Below are 25,986 nucleotides of genomic sequence, written 5' to 3' on the forward strand. Positions count from 1 at the left end.
TGCTACTTCTTGATGGATATCAGGTGGTGCAATACCGGCTAAACAGTATAATTTCTCCAATGGCATCCCCGTGATAATGCGGCATGTCTCATTAAGACACATCCACTGTTTTAATGTGGTGAGATGTATTCCACACTGGGCATGTATATTCAGCAGCAGAATAGCAAAGCACAAAGGCAGATGTTGTGATCCCCAGGTTGTGCCAGTTAGCTTTGGTATGATATTATTCCTAGCACCCACTTTTTGCTTGATATTCAAGCAGTGCTTCTTGTAAGTCAAAGCACGGTCCAGGGTAACTCCCAGATATTTTGGTGTGCTACAATGCTTCAGTGGGATTCTTCCCAGGTCATCCTCAGAACTCAAGATGCTTTTCTGTTCTTAATGTGAAAAGCAAATGTCTGTGTTTTAGATGGATTAGGAATCAGATGGCCTTCCCTGGAATAGGCAGTAAGAGCACCTAAAGCTTTGAAGAGCTTCTGTTAAACCATTTCAAAGCTCTGTGTCTGAGCGGTGATGGCACGATCGTCAACATAGATGAAACCCTCCATCTCTTCTAGCAGTGGCTGATCATTTGTGTAAAAGTTAAAACATTTATGGAGCAAGCACGCTTCCCTGAGGCAGGCAGTTCTTCGTTCTGTTTTCGTCATCTGTTTCTCTGGCCCTGGAACTCAACAAAAAAGCTCCTGTTTTGTTTTTCCCGGAAACTGTCATCTCTGGTTGAAATTATTGTTAGCAAGCATGAATCAAACACTTATTTCTCATCCTGAATAAAAATGAACTGTCATCTCATTCTGCTTCACATCCACATCTCTGGATCCAAAAATCCTTTCTAGAGTTCAAAGCTTGTTTTGCCAGTTTCCACAGCATTCCTTGTGTTGCATTCGCTCCCTGACTGTCCCTCTCTCTTCCTCTTCCTCATCCGGGTCTCTTTAGAGCTCCTGCAACTTGCCAAAGAGCGGCCTCAGACGGATACAGCAGTGGCCAGAAGGCTGGTGTCAAGAGCCCTGGGATTGCCACGGAAAACACCACGGGACCTTCCTTGCCAATTGCCAGAGCCACAGAACGTAAAACCGGCAGAGTAAAGCTGGCTGCATGGGGCGATGATGACGATGATTGGGGTGCGGTATTAAACCATGTATACCAACAGCGTGACGGTGGCAGGTCTCATCTCTGCCTATTGGATAACCTTTGTGGGTTTGTTTTTGGGTTTGTTTTTCAGCACAGAAATGCTGGTTGTGTTAGAAACAGGAAATTACTTGTGTTGGTGAAAGTTCATGGTGAGTTCCAGAAAACCCTCATGTTTGGAAGGCCCAGGGTATAAGAAATGGGCCAAGGCATAAGAAACCCCCACTCACCCTCTTTTTTTTTTCTTTTGCAATATGGCCAGTGCATCTTTACATTTATGTGTATGTGACCAGGTTGGTTTTATTTTTATTTCATTTGTAAAACTGCTTGGAGAAAAGCTGGCAAGACCTGGAACGGACATTCTCAGTCCTAAAATAGCAAACATTCTCGGTCCAGAAGGATAACTTTTGTACTTTCCTTTCTCTCCCCTTGTTGTGCCTGTCTTCTTGGTTTTGCCAAGCAGAGCTGGGGGATGTTCTTTCCAGCCAGAAAGAACTATAAAGGAAGAGAGTGGTTATCTCCTTCACTGCCCCTATCCAGTTCAAATTTTGCAAATCTGCAAATCATAATCCCCACCCCCAGGAATTGTTTTTGAAAGTGGCTGGGAACTCTAAACTGCAGCATGACACAATGCCCCCCACCAGAAGTAAAGGAAGAATGAAGTAGCTTTCTCTCCTTTATATTTACTCCCATTGGAAAAGGTAAGCTTTCTAGCAACGTGTTGAAGATAAGAGGTTGAAATTCTGTTGAAGACTTCAGTTATGATAGAGTGATTATGTTTACTGTTGTATAAGGAGTTATCTAGGGTCTTTTTGCACCATAGTTTTGCCAAGTTAGGCAGCAGCTGCCAGGCAGTCCTTGGCACAACTGTCCCTGGTGATGTGGACCAATTTGCCATCTTCATGGCCTGAGATCCTTTGCATAAATATTCTGGTTACCATGTGCCAGCTACAAAGGGTTTCCATATACTTCTTGCCTGGGTTTTTGGCCTCATGTAGCTCACGTCTGCAAATAAATACCCATCTTTGCACCAAGAGAAGGCCAGCCTCTCCATTCCCCCAGGAGGCCTGTGTGTGAGACAAACCATAAAAGACAAAACAAAGCGAAATGTTTGCATCCGTTCAATACCTTCTTTACTCAAAGTTTGTTAAGGAGGTTTTTCCCCTCTGGTTTTGGTTTTTCGCATTAAAACTGTTTACATAAATACACACTGGTTTTTTTTTCAAAGCCTCATTGTTTTTACCTGCTGGATTTTAACAAGGACTTTATCTCATGCTCACTCATTTCAGTAGGTCCAGACATGGATCCCTTCTGGATCGTAGTGTTTGATCCATTGTGGGTAGGTTGGTCAGTTTGTCATTTCTGCCATTAAATAATCCAAACGAACACGTAACATTGTGGGGGTGAATTGTGGTCGTGCCATGGTTTGGAAATGGCACATGGTGATGAAGCATTTATCTACATCTCTTACTCCACAGCTGAATCCTTGCATTTGTTGTGGGATAGATTAGTTGGAAATGCTGCTTTGGGGTACCACAATCCCACCATTCCTCATAGGTTAGAAGACTTCTAGGAATTGTGATACCATAACATTTCCAAACTCGGACTCTGGCTTCAGCTAAATGCAGTCAGGGATTATTCAAACAGACAAGAAGGCTAGCTTCTGTTCTCATTGCTATTAATATAAAGAAAAGAGTGTGGCAATGTCACCTAGTGAGTGGTGACCACTCAAGAGATATGAATCTTGAGACTCAAAAGCCTTTCCTTAGATGACTGAATTGAACAGTTGCATGATCAATAAGTCCATTCGGGGAAATGGTGGCGGGATATAAATAAAGTTTATTATTATTATGGATAGAAGAACTCTTCTACAGCTAAATGGGAAATCAAAGGCCAGGAATGGCTGAAGGCAGACCTTGGTTGGTATCCGGTTGCAATAGTTTCACTCCCATCAAATATTCCCCGTTCTGTTTTACTTTTGGGAGACAAAGTGGAACTGGCTATGCTGTGGTCAGATGTCGAGGCAGCCATTCAGCTGCAGACCACGTCTGGGCTTCTCAATCATCTTTGATCACTTAGGAAGAAGTCTATCTGCTGCAGTGGTATTGTAGCCATCTAGGCCTTTCCTGCCTCTGTACCACTATTCATATAGTAGCAACTCCAGAGTAGGATTTGGGCTGTTCACCATTGGTCCTCCTGTTTTCATACATTGCAGCAATATAGGGTGGGGGGATTGCCAAAGTGCTAGCTTTTTCTCCTGAACCCATTGCAGAACTTGGAAAGCCCAAGCACAGTTGCATGGCATGACCATTAGTTCCCAACAGCCCTTTGAGGTAGGTTATACATGGTGATATGAACAGATATGGAACGTTTTCTACATGAATGCAAAACATTTGGATAGGAAACGTAACTCAGGATGCACTCAAAGTCAGCAAAGTACTTTGTACAGCTTTCTTGGTTAGTAAAGGTAAAGGTTTTCCCCTGACGTTAAGTCCAGTCATGTCTGACTCTGGGGGTTGGTGCTCATCTCCATTTCTAAGCCGAAAAGCCGGTGTTGTCCGTAGACACCTCCATGTCCGTAGACACCTCCAAGGTCATGTGGCCGGCATGACTGCATGGAGCACAGTTATCTTCCCGCTGGAGCGGTACCTATTGATCTACTCACATTGGCATGTTTTCGAACTGCTAGGTTGGCAGGATCGAACTGCTAGGTTGGCAGGAAAGTTAGTATTGGTTAGTATTCTCCCATTAAGTTAGTCTAGCCAATTCTTGCACCTGTTTTACTTTGTGTGTGTATGTGTGTAGATGTCTGGCCAGGGATTATTGCTTTCCCCACATTTAGCATAAGATAAAATTGGCCATGTAATAGCTTCTGAAGAAGAGAAAGCCATAATTCCTTTTAAGGTTCTCTGATTAAGCTTTTAGTACCCTGTGAATTGCATTACCAATAGTGCCAATATATACATGGTCAGAAACTTTGTCTGGCATGAATTAGTAACCCTGTTCGCTAAAACAGAGCATCCAGGGACAGAGGCGGTAAAGCTCACAACAAAGGGTTTAGGAAAAACAGATTCTTCTTTGTGTCTTCTGAGCATGCAAAGAGCCTCTAGGTTTCTGACTTTCGAAACATCATGTTTTGAAAGAAAAATTCTGATCTAGCGAAGCAAATCTAAGTGACTCCAACGTTCCAATCCCTCCTTTTTAACCGTGCGACAAAAGTGGAAAATCAAAAATGGCTCTGCTTATTGGAAATAGACAACTTGTACCACTGTTTTCTGTTTCCCTAGACATGTTGTTTGATAAAAAGCATTTTCAAGTAGTTGTGGACCTTTATAGCAACGATGACCTCAAACAAACAGAGGTACATGTGCTTAGCACCGTTAGGCGTTTAGTAATGTATCCACAAAATGAAATCAAAGGATAGCCTGGCGAAATGGGAGGCAGAGGGGACTAGTTTGAGTGGCACAAGCACAACACTAGAGTATTTTTGCAAAAAAAAAATTAATGTCATTCCATTATAGTACGGAATATGGAATGGGAGAAGGCATTGAAATGGGGCAACGGCGTTAAAATTCACAGTCTAGTGGCTTTGGAAACCAAGATATGGGGAATGCATTGAGCAATGTTTCCCCATAGTGCTGTTATCAAACCTGTGGTCAAAGCCATAAAAGGTGCTCTTGGAGAAAATTTGGAGAAGTGATGTCCGTCCAGGAAAATTCATAGACTCCGAGGACTTCCACAGGTCTTTCATCCTGCACCCGTAGTGTTGAGCGAGACCTTCAAGTCCTACTAAGACAGAATGTGAAGTTGTGGAAGAAGTTCCTTTGTGGGATGGGGGGAAGTCATAACTTGGAAACTCCAGACATCCTTTGTGTGGGTTTGTCCACGAGGTGGTGCTGCTGCCTTTGTCGTGGCAAACCAAGGTGGCCGGAGAGCGTGCAATGACTACCTTAGAGAGTCAAGATTACTTCTGTTGCTGCTGAACACCAAAAAATAGGCACCGAACACACCCCTGAAAATAACTTACAAAGCTAATTTGAAAAGTTCGTAGTTGTTTGGTTGATTACTTTCTTTTCTGAGCAGTGGTTTGGGAGATCACGGGGGAAAGGGCAACGTCATATTTCATAAAAACTGGATTAAGACACCAGGTTGGTCATCAGTCCTTTGTGGTGATTAAATTTCTCTTCTATTGAGTCGCTGTAGGAGTTGGCTGTTAGGGGAGAAAAAGCAAAGAGATGTTAATCGGCAGCTGGGTTTGTTTTTTTTCGTGTCAGGAGCGACTTGAGAAACTGCAAGTCGCTTCTGGTGTGAGAAAATTGGCCGTCTGTAAGGACGTTGCCCAGGGGACGCCTGGATGTTTTTTTGATGTTTTTACCATCCTTGTGGGAGGCTTCTCTCCTGTCCCCACATGGAACTGGAACTGACAGAGGGAACTCATCCGCGCTCTCCCCAGTTTGGATTTGAACCTGGTCAGCAACCCAGCCTTCAAGTCAAAAGGCTTTAACCCACTGCGCCATCAGGGGCTCCTATGGCAGCTGGGTTATTAGGGACATAATTCTGAATTATTTTTATTTATTTGCTACATTTATATGCCGCCCTTCTCACCCCGAAGGGGACTCAGAGCGGCTTACAAATTAAATTTACATACAATATTATATTAGCATAGTACAATACTGGTAATAAGTTACTATATTGTACAGTATCAATATATTGTAATATTATTAGTAATATTACATGTAAAATATAATATATAATTAATATTATTATATTGTATTAATATTATATCGTATTACAATATGATATGAATATTATATGTATATACAATATGTTATAATATTATATATTATATAATATGTTATAACAATATGTTATAAAAACACACACACATATATGAATTAGGTTCCTTTTTGCAGTTTTTAAAAAGTACAGTAGAGTCTCGCTTATCCAAGACTCGCTTATCCAAGGTTCTGGATTATCCAAGCCATTTTTGCAGTCAATGTTTTCAATATATCATATTTTGGTGCTAAATTCGAAAATACAGTAATTACAACATAACATTATTGCATATTGAACTACTTTTTTGGTGCTTAATTTGTAAAATCATAACCTAATTTGATGTTTAATAGGCTTTTCCTTAATCCCTCCTTATTATCCAATATATTCGCTTATCCAAGGTTCTGCCGGCCCGTTTAGCTTGGATAAGTGAGACTCTACTGTATTTGTAATTTGGGGCAGTAAGCTCAAAGGGACTGTGCAAAGAAAAAAGGCTGGAAAAGATATTGAATTACTAAGGAAGAATACAGACGTCTAACCCAAGCTTTCAGGAATAGCATAAAAAAAGCTAAAGCTCATAATGAGTAGAGAATGGCTAGGGAGGCTGGAAGCAACAAGAAGAAATATTTCAGAGAATGAACAAGAAAATAGTGGGGCTGCTGCAGCCTAAAAAGGATGACAGGTTCAGCAACTGAACATACTAGAGAGGTTTGGGGAGAAATCACCATGATTTATAGGAGTTGTAGGGACTGGGATGCATAGTTCATCCGCAGTCTAAGAGCACTCTGAACTCCACCACTTCGAACTTGGAACCCCCATGACCAACAAAAAATACTGGAGATCTTCAGAGGGATTTATAGAAGATGTAGTTTAAAGGTAAAGGTTTCCCCTGACGTTAAGTCCAGTCGCGTCTGACTCTGGGGGTTGGTGCTCATCTCCATTTCTAAGCCGAAGAGCCGGCATTGTCCGTAGACACCTCCAAGGTCATGTGGCCGCATGACTGCATGGAATGCCGTTACCTTCCCGCTGGAGCGGTACCTATTGATCTACTCACATTGCATGTTTTCGAACTGCTAGGTTGGCAGAAGCTGGAGCTAACAGCGGGCGCTCACTCTGCTCCCCGGATTTGAACCTGGGACCTTTCCGTCTGCAAATTCAGCAGCTCAGTGCTTTAACACACTGAGCCACTGGAGGCTCCAAGATGTAGTTTACCTACATCCAGAGCGCACTGTGAACCCAAACCATGATGGATCTGGATCAAACTTGACATGCATACCTGATATTCCCAAATTTGAATACTGGAGGGTTTTGAGGGGAATTGGCCTGAGAATTGTGGAGTTGTAGGTACCGGGGTGTATAGTTCACCTGCAGCCAACGTGCCCAACATAACAAATTTTAAGTACTGACGGAGTTTCTCAGGATTAACCTGGCGTGATGTCAGTTGTAGTTAATCCACAACCTGATGCATTTGTACAATTAAAACATTTACTTTTTCAGATAACCAGGGCAATGCCGGGTACCCAAGGTAGTGAATAAATAAAGAATCTCTGCAAACCAGTCTAAAAACAAGAGGGAGAACCCACCTGTATGACAGTTGTACACCCAGACGCGGTCAGACTCGTAGTTGCATTTACATTTCATAACGTTGTTGGTAAAATCCGTCTCCGACACTTCATAGTTTGGATTGCAATTGATCTGGAAAAAGACAATCAGTGGAGCCTTAGGAGGATCTTTCTCAACCTTTTTGCTTTGGAGGAATAATTTTCAGATCTTGGGGAAATCCTGCATGGAAAAGATTAAATCTACTTCTCAAAAAGTTTTTTTTTCTCTAATCACAATTTCTCATGGAATTGCTGGTGATCTCTTGTGGTCCTCTAACGTCCCAGGGAATTCTGGTTGAGAACTTCTAACCCTAGAGATTTTTTTAATTATTGTGTCTTGCAGCAAACTGCAAGTGGATTCTGGTGTGAGAGAATTGGCCGTCTGTAGAGACGTTGCCTCCCACGTTGCCTGTGGGAGACTACTCTCATGCCCTTGCATGGGAAGCTGGAGCTGACAGATGGGAGCTCACCCGATTTCATGGATTCAGGTCAGCAGTTCAACCCATTGCACCATTGCTGCTCCACCCTAGAGATAGGTTTGGTGGAAAAATGGAGAAAAAGGCCACCACAATTACAGTTCTTCTTCTGAAAGGGCCGATTCAGGACCTGGGGATGTATACCACCCAAAGTGTAGTCAACTGCATCTTATTATGTATGTATATGCTATTCCAAAATAAAATAAATTCTAATTATATATATAAAAGAGTGATGGAATCCTGGCGACCGACAAAACAACAAAACTGAACACCCCACAACCTCAAAAATTGACAGCACAACCCCTCATCCACACCTCTAGGTTGATACAACAAAAAGAAAAGAAAAATAAAGTCCTAATTAGAGGGAGAGGAATAATTGTTTTTATCTAATTGCTGCCAGTTAGAAGGCTAAGCTCTGCCCACTTGGTCTCCTAGCAACCCACTCAGCCCAGGGGACAGGCAAAGTTAGGCCTCACTTAGGCCTCTTCCACACTGCCTATAAAATACAGACACCGCCAGACAAAGCCACAGCAACGCTAGTAGTAATACAAAAAGCAAATCCAAAGTATTTCTGGTCCGAAGCATTCTGTATAAGAGATACTCCAGCGAAAACGTTACTGGTGGCATAAGCAGTTGGATTTTAGGCATTTGGACTAAGCCGACTGTGTTCTTAGCTTGCAAACCTGAAGCCTACCCGTAAGATATATTCTCCATGCTTGACATCTGACATGTCGATCCACTGACAGTCAATACTATGATGGTATGTATCGTGGCACCCAGCGGTGATCCCTTGCTCCCCATAATTGCTACATCCATACTGAGGTTCGATTCCTAATGGGAAACAAAAACAAAGGCAGGATCAGCATTGAGAACGGAAAATATCTAACAGCTTGCTCATCTTCCAGGAAGGGCCTAGCTACTGGATTCAGCTGGGATGCTCCAGATGTTCAATTGCAGCCCCAACTTTCTGGATGACGGGTTGGCTACGCTTAAATCCTCCTTTGCCCAGCTTTGCCTGGGGCTGTTCTTGATCCTACCATTAGTTCAAAGAATGTGAAAGTCTGATCCAATTTTAGTTGTATAAGCAGCAATTACAGGAATAGATGGGACACGCTGCCTTCTTTGGAGATATTTGAAGAGATCTTTGGTGGCCATCTCTCAAGAGTGCTTTGGTTCTGCACAGTACAACCTCTGTATCCATGGGACCAGGACCTATGGTTTCATTTACCAACACTTGACAAAATACACTCTTTCTAGGATTTTCTAGGTCCTCGAGGGTGATTTTGGGGTATGTTTCTACTGGAAGTTGACCACAGGATTGATTATTTATTTATTTAAAAGATAAAGGTAAAGTTTTCCCCTGACGTTAAGTCCAGTCATGTCTGACTCTGGGGGTTGGTGCTCATCTCCATTTCTAAGCCGGAGAGCCGGCGTTGTCCGTAGACACCTCCAAGGTCATGTGGCCGGCATGACGGCATGGAGCACCGTTACCTTCCCGCCAGAATGGTACCTATTTATCTACTCACATTGGCATATTTTCGAACTGCTAGGCTGGCAGGAGCTGGAGCTAACAGCGGGCGCTCACACCACTCCCGGGGTTTGAACCTGGGACCTTTCAGTCTGCAAGTTCAGCAGCTCAGCGCTTTAACACACTGCGCCATCGGGGCTCCCTATTTATTTGTTTACAGTATTTATATTCTGCCCTTCTCACTCCGAAGGGGACTCAGGGCGGATTACAATGAACACATATATGGCAAACATTCAATGACAACAGACAAACAACATACAGTATAATGTGTTGTCGAAGGCTTTCATGGCTGGGATCACAGGGTTGTTGTATGTTTTCCGGGCTGTATGGCCATGTTCCAGAAGTATTTTCTCCTGACGTTTTGCCCACATCTATGGCAGGCATCCTCACAATCTCACAATCCATAGATGTGGGCGAAACATCAGGAGAGAATACTTCTAGAACATGGCCATACAGCCCGGTAAACATACAACAACCCAACATACAGTATAGACATACACAGAGGCATTTAACATTTTTCCAGCTTCACAATTCCGGCCACAGGGGAAGCTGTTGCTTCACTGTCCACTAGTGGCTGTACTTCCTCATTCCTTTCCTCATGTTTTGCTGGCAGTTTTATGGTGCTGTAAATTAGTTAAATTAGCCTCCCCACATAAAGCATACCTAAATTTCCCTACTTAACAGATGCAACTCTCTTTTGGGGCTGCATAGGTCAACAGCAAGCCAGGCTATTTAATTTATTTATTTATTAGCAACATTTATATCCCGTCCTTCTCACCCCGAAGGGGACTCAGGGCGGTTTACAAGTACAGTAGAGTCTCACTTATCCAAGCTAAACGGGCCGGCAGAAGCTTGATAAGCAAATATCTTGGATAATAAGGAGGGATTAAGGAAAAGCCTGTTAAACATCAAATTAGGTTATGATTTTACAAATTAAGCACCAAAACATCATGTTTTACAACAAATTTGACAGAAAAAGCAGGTCAATACGCAGTAATGTTATGTTGTAATTACTGTATTTATGAATTTAGCACCAAAATATCACAATATATTGAAAACATTGACTACAAAAATGGCTTGGATAATCCAGAAACTTGGATAAGCGAGGCTTGGATAAGTGAGACTCTACTGTATATATACATACAATATACAAGTATATGTACATACAATATATTAATGGTTGGGGGCTTAACCCGACCTGGGCTTCGAACTCACGACCTCTCAGTCAGTAGTGATTTATTGCACCTGGTTACTAGCCAGCTGCGCCACGGCCCGGTCCTTTGCTTTGAAGACCCAGGATTGCATTAGATAACCCAGGATTTATAGAAAAGTGTTCTCCATAGGCATTTCCTAGGTCCTCCATGATGATTCTATGGTATGCTTAGACTAGGCATTGACTATAGACTTGTACTGGAGGAATGAAACTGCTAGAGATATGTTCTCTCTAGACCAGTGGTTCCCAACCTTTTTTGACCAGGGACCACTCTACAAACATTAGTACTAAAAGGGTTACAAATCAGTTGAGATTTGGTTTGGTTATTTGGGGTGCTGATTCAGAACATTGCATTGGATAGACCACATCAGCTCTAGATTCTGATACAGAACATATGCCATCCAGTAGTTGCCATCTGCTCACCCACAGAAAACCATATTTCATAATCTAGAGGTGATGTGGTCTATCCAATGCAATTTTCTGAATCAGCACCCAAAATAACCCCAGGAACAGGCCTAAAAACGAAGACTCCAAGGCACCCCATGGAACAGCTCCGCTCAGGGAGAGGGAGGAGGAGAAGCAGCAGTCAGAAGGCTTGTTGTTGCGCCCTTTGTGGGTATTTAGCCTCTCCCCAGACTTCTCCGTTGTCTTGGCACTATAAGAGGGTTTCGTGAAACCAGTTGCTCTCATTGCAATGATGTAGTAATGGTGAGGACCATATTTTAGTTCTTGGTGACCACTGGCAGTCCATAGACCACAGGTTGGGAACCACTGCCTTAAATGCTAGATTCCAAACTGCACTAACCTGGCATGACGAGAACTGTGAGCCTTGTCTCTGTCTATGTACTGTCTGTCTTTGTTGTTAATTGTATAATAGCATTGAATCTTTGTCATATATGTATTCTGTAATCCGCTCTCTGAGTCCCCTCGAGGACATAGAGCAGAATGTAAATATAGTATATTATTATTATTATTATTATTATTATTATTATTATTATTATTATTATTATTTTATTATGACACAGCAAACAAGATAGATATGCTGGATTTCGTATCACAAAATCACAAGTTGAACACTTCCCAAGTGTCTAGGAAGTGTTCAACTTGTGATTTTGTGATACAAAATCACATTATTATTATTATTATTATTATTATTATTATTATTATTATTATTATTATTACTAGTTTTGCCCGGCCACGCGTTGCTGTGGCTTATGCTTTCAGAGTGTTGCTCTTTATTTAATGTCCTGATTTTAGAGATTATATTGTTCTGTATTATTATATCACAGTAATTATTACGTATTATATTTATAATCTTATATTATCTGCTTAGAACTGGATTATATGAGGCCCCTTCTTCACAGCTGTATAAAATGCACACTGAAGTGGATTATATGGCAGTGTGAAGTCCAAATAATCCAGTTCAAAGCAGATAATATAAGATAATAAATGGGTTATATAGCTGTGTGGAAGGGCCTTGAGTCTACACTGCCATATAATCCAGTTCAAATCAGATAATCTGTATTTTATAGGCAGTGTGGAATAGGCCTAAGGGAAGCCTAACTCTGCCTGTCTCCTGGGCTGAGTGGGTTGCTAGGAGACCAAGTGGGCAGAGATTAGCCTTCTAACTGGCAGCAGTTGGATAAAAACAATTATTCCTCTCCCTCTAATTAGGACTTTATTTTTCTTTTCTTTTTGTTGTATGAATGAAGAGGCATGGATGAGGGGTTGTGCTGCCAAGTTTAGAGTTTCTGGGGTGTGTAGTTTTGTTGTTTTGTCCTAGGCCGAAATTTCATTACCCTTATATATATATATATAGATGATGATGATGATGAGTATTATTATTATTATTATTATTATTATTATTATTATTATTGCATAGTGATGTACGTCGTAGCCTAAAAGTCTCGAACTACTGTTCTCTGAGATTTTAGCTGACAGAATGCATACAGATGTCATGATCACATGTAAAATCAGCACTTTAGGACCGTTGTAAATCACAAAAGCACGATTCGAATTCCGTGTGCAATTACTTCTTGTCTGTGATGTTTTTGCAGATGGATTCCAACCAGCCGGATGGGACAAATGTCATGTGATAGGACCTCTTCGGAACTGCCCTCAAAGAGGCTCCCAATGCGATAAGGTCCTAAGTGGTTTATTCAAAACATTAGCAGCTGCTGAAATGTGATAAGGCTTATCAAGAAGCCTAATCTAGACTCCTGCATGAAGTGGGAAGAAATGTTAGAACACACATTGAGGGTTTATAAGAAATGTACATACCGTCTGCACAGCCTGTGTCTTCTAGGCAAAAGCTGGCCTTGTGTCCTTCAGCCACCTTGGTATCATTGAGGTCCAAGAGATCGTAATGTGTGAACACCTCCATGCTGTGGTAATGGCTGCGGGAGACAGAAGGCAAGCAAGCATTGAAATTAAGGACAGCTCAGGATTGATTAAAAAATTTCCTGAAAATCAGTGAATGACTGAAATGTTCTGAAACTTGGCAGGCTTAAAGTCATAAATGTTCCCTACAAGTGTGCCAAGTTTCATCCTGATACTAGAGTAACTTCCAGGTATTTTGGTGTGCTGCAGGGCACCAGTGAGATTCCTTCCCAGGTAATCCTCAGAGCTTGGGATGCTTGTCTGTTCTTAAGGTGAAAAGCATGCATCTGCATTTTAGATTTATTTATTATTTATTTATTTACAGTATTTATCTTCCGCCCTTCTCACCTCGAAGGGGACTCAGGGCGGATTACAATGAACACATATATGGCAAACATTCAATGCCAACAGACAAACAACATACAGTATAGACAGACACAGAGGCATTTAACATTTTTCCAGCTTCACATTCCGGCCACAGGGGGAGCTGTTGCTTCACTGTCCACTAGTGGCTGTACTTCCTCATTCCTTTCCTCGTGTTTTGCTGGCAGTTTTATGATGTTGTAAATTAGTTAAATTAGCCTCCCGCATAAAGCGTACCTAAATTTCCCTACTTGACAGATGCAACTGTCTTTCGGGGCTGCATAGGTCAACAGCAAGCCAGGCTATTTAATGGTTGGGGGCTTAACCCGACCTGGGCTTTGAACTCATGACCTCTCGGTCAGTAGTGATTTATTGCAGCTGGTTACTAGCCAGCTGCGCTACAGCCCGGATTAAGATGGATTAAGAATCAGCTGGTTTTCCCTGTAATGGGCAGTAAGAGCACTTAAAACTTCTGTTCAATCTTTTCAAAGCTGTCTGCTTGAGCGGTGATGGCACGATAGTCAGCATAGTCATTTATGTAAATGTTAAACGTTGATGGAGCAAGCACACTTTCCTGAGGCAGGAGCTTTGTGTATGATACAAAGTTTGTGTAAACTGAACCACCAGAAAGCAAAGGTATCACTATCTCAGCCTCCCATGTGGATAATTTCAGATTGTATAATTCCAGATAAGGGATGTTCCACCTTGTAGAACCGAAGGTGACATGCAAGATGCCAAACAACATCATCATAGGGAAGGGGATGAGTCTATAAGGGAAGCCCAATGTCTGAGATTCCCAACTCCTGTCCTCTACTGTCCAAATAAGGATTTGGCTGCTAGCCTTGCTTTTCTCTTCCAGTAAAGACAAATAGGACAGTTTCTTTTAAAAAGTAAGTGATCCTGTGTTCAATGCACCTCAGCTCTAGACTTCAGTTGGCTTCCTGTTGAGCAGTTCCCAGCAAAAGTGGAAAAGTGGGGCCGGGCTGTGGCACAGGCGGGTTAGCAGCCAATTGCAATAAATCACTCTGACCAAGAATTCATGAGTTCGAGGCCAGCCCGTGTCGGGGTGAGCACCCAACAATTAAAAATATATATATATAGCCCCTGCTCGTTGCTGACCTATGCAACTCGAAAGATAGTTGCATCTATCAAGTAGGAAATGTAGGTACCACTTATATGTGGGGAGGCTAATTTACGACACCATAAAAATCATCCAGCCGCCGTTGGAATGAGGAAGTTGCCGTCACAGTGGATGATGAAGCAGCTGCTCCCACTGTGGCCGGAATCAAGCATACCCTCAGGATACTGGAAGCTAGGGGAGTGGCGGCATACAAGTTTAAATAATAATAAATAAAATAAATTGCCTTTGCGTCTCTGTCTCTGTTCTATGTTATATGGCATTGAATGTTTGCCTTATATGTGTACAATGTGATCCGCCCTGAGTCCCCTTCGGGGTGAGAAGGGCGGAATATAACTACTGTAAATCTATATATATAAAAGGGTAATGAAATTTCGGCCTAGGACAAAACAACAAAACTACACATCCCAGAAACACTAAACTTGGCAGCACAACCCCTCATCCACGCCTCTACGTTCATACAACAAAAAGAAAAGAAAAATAAAGTCCTAATTAGAGGGAGAGGAATAATTGCTTTCATCCAATTGCTTCCAGTTAGAAGGCTAAGCTCCGCCCACTTGGTCTCCTAGCAACCCACTCGCCCCAGGGGACAGGCAGAGTTAGGCCTCACTTAGGCCTCTTCCACACTACCTATAAAATACAGATTATCTGATTTCCCATACCACCATACTTTGCCACAGCAACGTGTGGCCGGGCACAGCTAGTAAATAAATAAATAAACAAATAAATAACTATGCATGAAAAAGTACTATTTTTGAATGCAAAAAAAATCCCGAAGAATTTCCAGGTCCTCCAGTGTGATTCTATGGTCACCCTCTGCCAGAAGTTGACCACAGAGCTGTGCTGGAGTGAGAACAGATGAATCAAATCCACAAATAATCACATCCTCAAAAGTTGAACCTGAAAATGTGGAGGGCTGGCTGGACAACACTGCAGCCCAAATAAGAGCAAGTTGATTAATAATTGCAAGAACGATGAGATTTTGTCATAAAGGCAGAACTAGAAGCTTAGCTGTAATTCCCCAAAGGTCATGTCGTCTCCTGCTTAACTGAGTTATTTGTGGTTATTATCATCAGCGCTTCCCAGGCATCAGTCACTGTCCAGATCAGAATGTACCCCTCTCCAGGCCACCCAATTGTGGGAATTTCCTAACAACATTCCAGTGTTGTAATGTGAGCGTGGAGGAAGGAAATTAACACCATCTGGGAAGTCATGTTGTGCTGCCCCATGCATTAAAGCCATTGCATATGTGCATCACAACACAGCCACAATCAGGCATAGGTCTGCTTGTTTGCCTTTCCAGTATTGGGAGTACAGTAGAGTCTCACTTATCCAACATAAATGGGCCAGCAGAACGTTGGATAAGCAAATATGTTGTATAATAAGGAGGGATTAAGGAAAAGCCTATTAAAAATCAAATTAGATTATGATTTTACAAATTAAGCACCAAAACATCATGTTATACAACAAATTTGACAGAAAACGTAGTTCAATACGCAGTAATGCTATGTAGTAATTACTGTATTTAAGAATTTAGCACCAAAATATCACAACGTATTGAAAACATTGACTACAAAAATGCATTGGATAATCCAGAACGTTGGATAAGTGAGACTCTACTGTATTTTAAGCCCATCTTGCAAGCAGAGGGACCCACCAAGCAAATAGATCCAGTAAGTTTTTGTCCACATTTGGAAAGAGCGCAGAGATACTGATCTCCAGGTTGCAAATTCAGGAGGGGAAGTGGGTGTTCTCAATTTTGAATCAATGTATGAGGGTTGAATGAAAAGTAATGCCTCCACCTTCGTAACTCCTCAACAGATGGCAGTACTGCTCTGCGGCAGGTCCTGGCTTGTTCAGTAGACTCTCCTCTACAGTTCCATTTGGAGGGAAGCCTTAGCATTGAACGGTTGTGTTGTTAAAGTGCGAAGTATGGAACCCTGTGCAGACGGTCGGTCAATGCGACTTAAGCAACGTGCAGTCACTGAATTCTTGACAGCAGAAGGTGTCACCCCAAAGGAGATTCATCAGAGAATGCAAGCTGTTTATGGGGATTGTGTTGTCATTGGGTGAGTAAGTTTAAAGATGTTGAGGTGTGAACAGCCTGGGGCTGTGGCGCAGACAGGAGAGCAAAGCAGCTGCAATTGCCCTATAAGCCTTATATTTCACCTGTCACATCAGCACTTTTAATCTTGTACCCATTACTCTGGCCCGGCCCAGTTTTATTGTGTTTTAGCATATTGTTTACTGCTTGTTGTTTATACTGTTTTAATTGTTTTAATTTGCCTTTTGTTTTGTATTGTTATATTGTGTGTTGAGGCCTTGGCCTTTGTAAGCCGCATCGAGTCCTTCGGGAGATGCTAGCGGGGTACAAATAAAGTTTAATAATAATAATAATAATAATAATAATAATAAACTGCAATGAATCACTCTGACCAGGAGGTCATGAGTTCGAGGCCCGCTCGGAGCTATGTTGTTTGTCTTTGTCCTATGTTAAAAGGCATTGACTGTTTGCCTATATGTGTAATGTGATCCGCCCTGAGTCCCCTTCGGGGTGAGAAGGGCGGAATATAAATGCTGCAAATAAATAAATAAATAAACATCTGACTTGCATGGCAAACAAAAAGTTGGACGTCCTGTGATAGCAACTACCGAGTTTCACAAGCAAAAGGTTGACAGATTGATTCAGGACGATAGTTGTATCACTCAGAGAGAAATTTCAAGCATAATTTCACAAGAATGTGTGGGTCACATTATTGCTTTGCTTGGCTATCGGAAGATCTGTGCACGAAAGGTACTGTGAGACGCCGGCTGCGGAAACAGAGTGTCGACTTCTTCCGTGACGGCTTCAGAAAACGTGTTCATCGTTGGCAGAAATGTATCCAATTGTCTGGTGATTGTGTGGGAAAGTGAATAGTGGTAGTTAAAGAGCAGGTTCTGAGGATTATTTCTGCGTTTGATTTATTAAAATATCCTCATCCAAACCGGAGTAACGACGGCGGAGGCATTACTTTTCATTCAACCCTCGTATATGGACATGCTGTGTTTTGGGGGATTCTGGAAGCTGTAGTCCAAAGAAATAACTTCTCCAACCCACATGGAGCACCTAGCACCAATATTCATAAATTATGTATAGACTAGGCATGGGCGAACTTAGTCCCTCCAGGTGTTTTGGACTTCAACTCCCATAATTCCTAACAGCCTCAGGCCCTTTCCTTTCCCCCCTCAGCCGCTTAAGCGGCTGAGGGGGGAAAGGAAGGGGCCTGAGGCTGTTAGGAATTATGGGAGTTGAAGTCCAAAACACCTGGAGGGCCCAAGTTCGCCCATGCCTGGTCTAAACACTATCTCATCCCCAACTCTACTGTGTAAGTACGAATGCGGAGCCTAATTTACTATGGAAACCAACCTTAGAATCATATTTACAACATAAAGACATCTTAGTTTCAGTGAAGGGAAACAAAGTGATTGAAAAGTAGAACTAACTTAGCCTTTTTCACCTGTAAAAATAAATCCTAATAAGAAACATCTGATATTCCCTATCAGGTAGCAGCAACTCTATACGTCCTTGTATTTATTCTACTTAAATATGTTGACTTAGAGAGAGGGAGAAGCATTTTTTCCTCTTGGAAAGGAAACAACTTTACACACACACATACAAAGACCCAAAGTCACCATAATTAATATTTTTTTAACCAGATATTCTTTGGTTTCTCTTAAGTAGCATCCACCCCATTCCTGGGTCTCACTTCCACAGCCTGAACAAATCTGGACAGAAATGGATTGAGACAGCCGAGGAAGCAAAGAGAAAGGCTGCTTTTTTTTTTGGAGACGTCCGAACTATTTACTTTGAAGTTGGAAACTCATGCTAAGAAAAGGGAGGGGGGAGATTAAACCTCAGTCCTGACTCTGTTCCTAAAATATGTCTGCTCATTCAGATAGGTGTTTATATTATAGTGTTTACAGACTGGAAATACTGCAGAGGAATTGACTCTGCATTTCTCTGTATACTCAGCCTTTCAGCCTTCTTGTCTCCAAACAAAACATATTCAGCTCCCTAAGCCACTCCTCATAGGGATTCTTGGTTTCCATACCATTAACAATTTTGGTTGCCCTTCTCTGGGACACATCCAGCTTGACAATATCCTTGAATTGTGGGGCCCAGAACTGGACAAAGTATTGCTCCAAGTGAGGCCAAACAAAGCAGAATACAGTGGTAGAATACAGAATACTTCTCTCAATCCGGACATGATACTCCTGTTGATGCAACTAGAATCACATTTTCGGGCATCTGTCGGAGGTGTTTTGATTGTGCTTTTCCTACAAGGTAAGGGGTTGGACTATATGGCCCATGTGGTCTTTTACAACTCTATTATTCTACGATTTTACGATTGGTTTTTTAACTGCCACAACACTTTGTTGACACATTTTCACCTAGATCCCATTCACTTCCCTTGATCTAGACAATGATGGGCAACCTTTTGCGCTTGGTGTGTCAAAATCCACCAAAAAACCTAGCATGACTTGGGTGGTGTGTCACTTTGAGAAAAAAACCATAATTTCACAATATGTATAGTTTAAATAACAAAAATATATAATTGTAATATATAACTGTATTTAATAAATCAAAAACTATTTACTACTATTATTTCCATGTACAACAATCTATGGTACCTCTTGCAGTTTCCACGCTGATTTCTCTCCATTCTAGTTTCAATGTAGTCATGAATAATGAATAATATAATAATAATATAATAGTAATAATATAATAATATACAATAATAGAATAATAGAATGATTATATGTGTGTGTGTGTGTGTAATGTGCATAATTCCCATGGAGTAAACAACAAAACCACTGGACCAAATCACACCAAATTTGGCCACAAAAGACATTAGTCATCCAATCAATCTGCATGCGGCAGCATGTCAGCAAAAATGGCTAGGCGTGTCAGTGCTGACACGCGTGTCATAGGTTGGCCATCACTGATCTAGACCAAGAATGGGCAAACTTTAGCCCTCCAGGTATTTTGGACTTCAACTTCCACAATTCCTAACCGCCGCTAGGCGGTTAGGAATTGTGGGAGTTGAAGTCCAAAACACCTGGAGGGCTGAAGTTTGCTTATTAATGATCTAGAGCAGTCCAAGATGCAGGGCTGCGAGAGGAGGTGGGCAGGGCCACAAATGCGAGAGGAGGTGGGCAGGGCCACAAATGGGCAGCCAGGAATGGGATGGGCAGAGTTACGAGCTCTGAGGCAGGGCTGAGCTTCTATCCCTGTCCTGCGGTGCCTGCCAGGACACAGGGGGTGGGGCTAGAGGAGGGGGCGGGGCCTCTTCCCAAATGCCTGATGGGGCTGAACCTCTATACCCCGCCCCTGTGTTCTAACAAGTGCCTCAGGGGAGGTATACAGAAGCTCAGCCCTGTCTCACGCTCTTGGGAAGAGGCCCCGCCCCCAGCCCTAGCCCCACCCTTTAGTCCTAAAAGGCCTCTTTAGTCCTAAAAGGCCTCTCAGGAGAAATATAGAGGCTCAGCCCTGTCTTGGGCTCTTGGAAGGAGGCCCCAGCTTGTTCCCTAGCTCCGCCCTCTGTGTCCTAACAAGCGCCTCAGGAGAGGTATAGATTCTCAACCCTGTCTCGGGCCCTTGGGAAGAAGCCACGCCCCTCCCTTGGCCCCACCCCCATGTCCTAATAGGTTCCATCACCGACACCCTGGATCTCTGCAGCGCTCACCAGGGGGCAGTAGTGCCCACTTTGGGAATCACTGATCTAGACACTATACAGTGTTCCCTAACTTATCATGGGGGTTACGTTCCAGGACCACCCGCAATAAGTGAAAATCCGTGAAGTAGGGATGCTATATTTGGACACTATATAGCAGGGGTCTTCAAACTTTTTAAACAGGGGGCCAGTTCACAATCCCTCAGACCACTGGAGGGCCGGACTATAGTTGGACACCAAACAACAACAACAACAACAACAATAATAATAATAATGGTTGGAAGACACCCCTTGGGCTATTTAGCCCAACCCCCTTCTGCCTGTGTGCTCCAAAAGCACAAGCAAAGCAGGAAAAACTCAGCCGCTATCAGGACCTCAAGATTGAACTTCAACGACTCTGGCAGAAACCAGTGTAGGTGGTCCTAGTGGTGATCGGCACATTGGGTGCCATGCCAAAAGATCTCAGCCGGCATTTGGAAACAATAGACATTGACAAAATTACGATCTGCCAACTGCAAAAAGCCACCTTACTGGGATCTGCATGCATCATCCGAAAATACATCACACAGTCCTAGACACTTGGGAAGTGTTCGACTTGTGATTTTGTGATACGAAATCCAGCATATCTATCTTGTTTGCTGTGACATAATAAAATAAATACAAGAAAATAATAATAATAATAATAATAATAATAATAGCACAGCAGACAAAAAAAACAGTACAAGAAAACTGCACTACAAACTAGAGCTGACAGCTGGCACAACAAAACATTGCATGGAAAGTTCCTTGACAAAATTGAAGGAAAAGCTGATAAGGAGAAGACCTGGCTCTGGCTCACGAATGGGACCCTGAAGAAGGAGACAGAAGGCCTGATCCTTGCAGCCCAGGAGCAAGACATCAGAACAAAGGCAATTAAGGCCAAGATGGAAAAATCAGCTGATGACCCAAAATGCAGACTGTGCAAGGAAACGGACGAAACCATTGATCATATCCTCAGCTGCTGTAAGAAAATCGCACAGACAGACTACAAACAGAGGCACAACCATGTGGCCCAAATGATTCATTGGAACTTATGCCTCAAGTACCACCTCCCAGCAGTAGAGAACTAGTGGGATCACAAACCTGCAAAAGTATTGGAAAATGAGCACGCAAAGATACTGTGGGACTTCCAAATCCAGACTGACACAGTTCTGGAACACAACACACCAGACATCACAGTTGTGGAAAAGAAAAAGGTTTGGATCATTGATGTCGCCATCCCAGGTGACAGTCGCATTGACGAAAAACAACAGGAAAAACTCAGCCGCTATCAGGACCTCAAGACTGAACTTCAAAGACTCTGGCAGAAACCAGTGCAGGTGGTCCCGGTGGTGATGGGCACACTGGGTGCCATGCCAAAAGATCTCAGCCGGCATTAGGAAACAATAGACATTGACAAAATCACGATCTGCCAACGGCAAAAGGCCATCCTACTGGGATCTGCACACATCATCCGAAAATACATCACACAGTCCTAGACACTTGGGAAGTGTTCGACTAGTGATTTTGTGATACGAAATCCAGCATTTCTATCTTGTTTGCTGTGTCATACAATGTTGTTGTGTCAATAATAATAATAATAATAATAATAATAATAATAATAATAATAAATAGGGTTGGAAGAGACCGCTTGGGCCGCTGCTGCCTTGTGAGGCGAAAACAAAGCTGCGTAATGCTATCAGTGCAGCCCTTTTGCTACCTGCAAAGTTGGAGGCAAATACCAAAGGCTACCTGTGACACTCGTGCCACATCCACGCATTGCGTGCATTCTTGGGGTGGAAGTCGGCAGTTCCTATGTTCATGACCCTGGAAGAGAAACGCAGGAGCATCCTGTAGTCATCCATAGACGCATTGGCGGCCGAAGAAGACAAGCAGTTCTCCTCCTGGGCACATGTCAGCATATACATTGGTCGGAATTCGAGGTAGGAAGATTGCTCCACTGCCTTGGGATCAACGACAAGGTCTGGGGCAGCTGGAGATAAAGAAACAAGACCATTGTGATGAAGAGTTCTTGGCCCCCAAGGACCGAATCCCTGGTCAGATCCTGTGACAACCGTGCCGCATATTCAGAAATGCCCTATCTGTTCAAAGTTTGGGGCCACGGCAGGGAAAGTTTAAAATCTGAACCTGGTCCAGATTGAGTCCTCTATCTCAAAACGCAGATGTCTATAATTTACAGTGAAACGTAAAAAGGAAAGTATGGTATGTAACATATTCTTAACATATATATGTACAACAAGACAACCCTTCACATAAGTTTTAACATAAAACTGTTGTAGTCTCTAGATTGGTTACAATCTTGTCCAATCAAATAAATGAAAAACAAGCAACTGTTAAGAACTGTTTATTTACCTCGATTCAACGCTGCGACAACTATTTTGATTGTTATTAAGTCAACAATAAGACTTTATCTGGTTTTGATTTCTATTTGACAGAACTGATACTGAAACTATAAAGAAGAATAGTTTTTCCATAATACCTTTGTAAGTGTTGCTGAGTGTATTCCTTTATGTTAAGAATCATACTAATGTAGTTAAAGTGAATACAGGTAGTGGATACCTAACGTAAAGTATTCATTGTAATATGTACTATTAGTAAATGTAAGATATTCTAGAGCAGGGGTCCTCAAACTTTTTAAGCCGAGGGCCGGTCCACAATCCTTCAGACTGTTGAGGGGCCGGATTATCATTTGAAAAAAAAAAAATACAAATTCCGATGCACACTGCACATGTCTTATTTGTAGTGCAAAAACAACAAGAACAATGAAAGAACAATACAATATTTAAAAATAAAAACAATTTTAACCAACATACATTTATCAGGATTTCAGTGGGAAATGTGGTCCTGCTTCTGGCCAATGAGATAGTCAAGTTAATTAGGGTTGTTGTTGTTGTTGTTGTTGTTGTTGTAGTTGTTGTAGTGTGCCTTCAAGTCATTTCAGATTTGGGCGAGCCTAAGTCTAAAATGTATTTATTTATTTATTTATTTATTTACTGCACTTATTTACTACATTTGTATCACACCCTTCTCACCCCAAAGGGGACTCAGAGTGGCTTACAAATTATATGTACATACAATATATTATATTATTAGCATAGCACAATATTAGCATTAAATATTACTATATTGAACTATACCACTATACTGTAATATTATTAGTAATATTATATGTAATATAGAATATATAATTAATATTATTATATGGTATTATTATTAGTGTTATGTTGTATTACATTATAATATTATTATCAATATTATATGTATATACCATATATTATATTATAAAACTGAGGGGGGGGGGCAGGTAAATGACCTCGGAGGGCCGCATCCGGCCCCCGGGCCTTAGTTTGGGGACCCCTGTTCTAGAGGGCTATGATCTACCACTGTTTCTAATCAAATCCAATTTTGATTGATGTTAATAAGAAACCATAATCCCCTTCTTTGGCAGCTTGCATAACAAGTGCCACTTAAAGTTGTTTATATAGAAGATAATATTACACTACTAACATAGTACTCACACATTACATACCATACTTTCCTTTTTACGTTTCACTCCAGATTGAGTCCTGCCTGGGAAATGTCTTGCAACATAACCTCGGCAAAACAATAGCCATCTGAAATTCATAATTTGTGCTACTTCTTGGCGGGGGGGGGGGGGGGGGGGGAGAACCCAGGGTGTGTCTGTTTATGTTTTTCTATAAATCAACTCCAAATTTATTCAAATGGAATGTGGTCAGAAATAGCTATGACAAAACACATATAACTGACATTCAAAGACGGCAACCGAAGCAAGACAGAATGCACCATTAAAACCAAGATTTCACATCTAATAACAGCTCTTTATCCAAATTCCAAGTACAGTAGAGTCTCACTTATCCAACACTCGCTTATCCAATGTTCTGGATTATCCAACGCATTTTTGTAGTCAATGTTTTCAATACATCATGATATTTTGGTACTAAATTAGTAAATACAGTAATTACAATGTAGCATTACTGCGTATTGAACTACTTTTTCTGTCAAATTTGTTGTTAAACATGATGTTTTGGTGCTTAATTTGTAAAATTATAATGGAATTTGATGTTTAATAGACTTTTCCTTAATCTCTCCTTATTATCCAACATCTTCGCTTATCCAATGTTCTGCCGGCCCATTTATGTTGGATAAGTGAGACTCTACTGTAATAATCAAACACAAGAGCTTGTTGCGTTTGATCCTGCCTAATGCTAAATTTGGTTTTGCAATTACGATCAATACAGGCATGCTCAGAGAGAGGTCCGATCTCCATGCACTTTGAACAAAGAAATTAAGAGTGCTGGAAACTGTGTTGTCGAAGGCTTTCATGGCCGGGATCACAGGGTTGTTGTATGTTTTCCGGGCTGTATGGCTGTGGTGGCGAAGTGTGTTGAAGCACTGAGCTGCAGACTGAAAGGTCCCAGGTTCAAATCCCGGGAGCGGAGTGAGCGCCCGCTGTTGCTCCAGTTTCTGTCAACCTAGCAGTTCGAAAACATGCCAATGTGAGTAGATCAATAGGTACCACTCTGGCGGGAAGGTAACGGCGCTCCATGCAGTCATGCCAGCCACATGACTTTGGAGGTGTCTACGGACAACGCTGGCTCTTGGGCTTAGAAATGGAGATGAGCACCAACCCCCAGAGTCAGACATGACTGGACTTAATGTCAGGGGAAACCTTTACCTTTACCTTATGGCTATGTTCCAGAAGTATTCTCTCCTGACGTTTTGCCCACATCTATGGCAGGCATACTCAGAGGTTGTGAGTTATTACCTCACAATAACCTATGCCTGCCATAGATGTGGGCAAAACGTCAGGAGAGAATACTTCTGAAACATGGTAATACAGCCCGGAAAACATACAACAACCCAGTACTGGAAACTGACAACTGCCCCATTGAGCCAAATTGGAAGAGGCAACGCAACTACCACTTTGAGCATGTTGTTGAACTACAACTAGCATTTGTTACTATGCTGGCTAGAAGTGTTGGCAATGTCATCTTGGAAGCCTCCCCATTTGTCACCCCCAATGTAAACACAGTTGTTAGTTTCAACTAAAGCATCCCCATTAAATAAATGGCTTTCTACCTGCTTAAGCTGTGATTTGCCACAATGGCATAGATATACTGAAGTCTATTCTCATTTTTGTGTGTGTCAGGAGCGACTTGAGAAACTGCAAGTCCCTTCTGGTGTGAGAGAACTGGCTGTCTGCAAGGACGTTGCCCAGGGGATGCCCGGATATTTTGATGTTTTACCATCCTTGTGGGAGGCTTCTCTCATGTCCCTGCATGAGGAGCTGGAGCTGACAGAAGGAGCTCATCCGCATTTTCCCTGGATTCGAACCAGCAACCTTCAGGTCAGCAACCCAACCTTCAGGTCAGCAGTCCTGCACAAGAGGGCTCCGGTCTACTCTCATGATCCTGGTTGATGTAGTAGCTTGAGAGCTTTACTATAACTAGAGACCGTTGTTCAGTTCCTTGCCCACCATGGAAAATCCACTGGAGGTGCCTCTACACTGTAGAATTAATGCACTTTAACACCACTTGAATGGCCATGGCTCAATGCTATGGAATCTTGAGAGTTGTAGTTCAGTGAGGCACCAGCACTCTTTGACGGAGAGCACTA

At 42.2% G+C, this 25,986-nt stretch overlaps 2 protein-coding genes across 3 annotated transcripts in view; one reads left to right on the forward strand and one right to left on the reverse strand.

Annotated features, from left to right (window-relative positions):
• The window catches only part of r3hcc1 (R3H domain and coiled-coil containing 1), a 25,684-nt gene extending 23,353 nt beyond the window's left edge, over positions 1 to 2,331 (forward strand). For both annotated transcript variants that reach the window (XM_062961286.1, XM_062961287.1), the window contains exon 8: positions 934 to 2,331. In XM_062961286.1, coding sequence (XP_062817356.1) covers positions 934 to 1,082 — 149 coding nt within the window. In that variant the 3' untranslated portion in view covers positions 1,083 to 2,331. The remainder of the gene's footprint in view (positions 1 to 933) is intronic.
• loxl2 (lysyl oxidase like 2) overlaps positions 2,242 to 25,986 on the reverse strand; it is an 87,372-nt gene continuing 63,627 nt past the window's right edge. Inside the window, exons 10-14 of the mRNA XM_062961289.1 lie at positions 22,081 to 22,321; positions 12,997 to 13,112; positions 8,670 to 8,806; positions 7,482 to 7,593; positions 2,242 to 5,335 (exon numbers count right to left, since the gene is read on the reverse strand). Coding sequence (XP_062817359.1) covers positions 5,262 to 5,335; positions 7,482 to 7,593; positions 8,670 to 8,806; positions 12,997 to 13,112; positions 22,081 to 22,321 — 680 coding nt within the window. The 3' untranslated portion in view covers positions 2,242 to 5,261. The remainder of the gene's footprint in view (positions 5,336 to 7,481; positions 7,594 to 8,669; positions 8,807 to 12,996; positions 13,113 to 22,080; positions 22,322 to 25,986) is intronic.

Source organism: Anolis carolinensis, unplaced genomic scaffold (genome assembly GCF_035594765.1).
Source record: "Anolis carolinensis isolate JA03-04 unplaced genomic scaffold, rAnoCar3.1.pri scaffold_8, whole genome shotgun sequence".
Taxonomy (NCBI): Eukaryota; Metazoa; Chordata; class Lepidosauria; order Squamata; family Dactyloidae; genus Anolis; species Anolis carolinensis.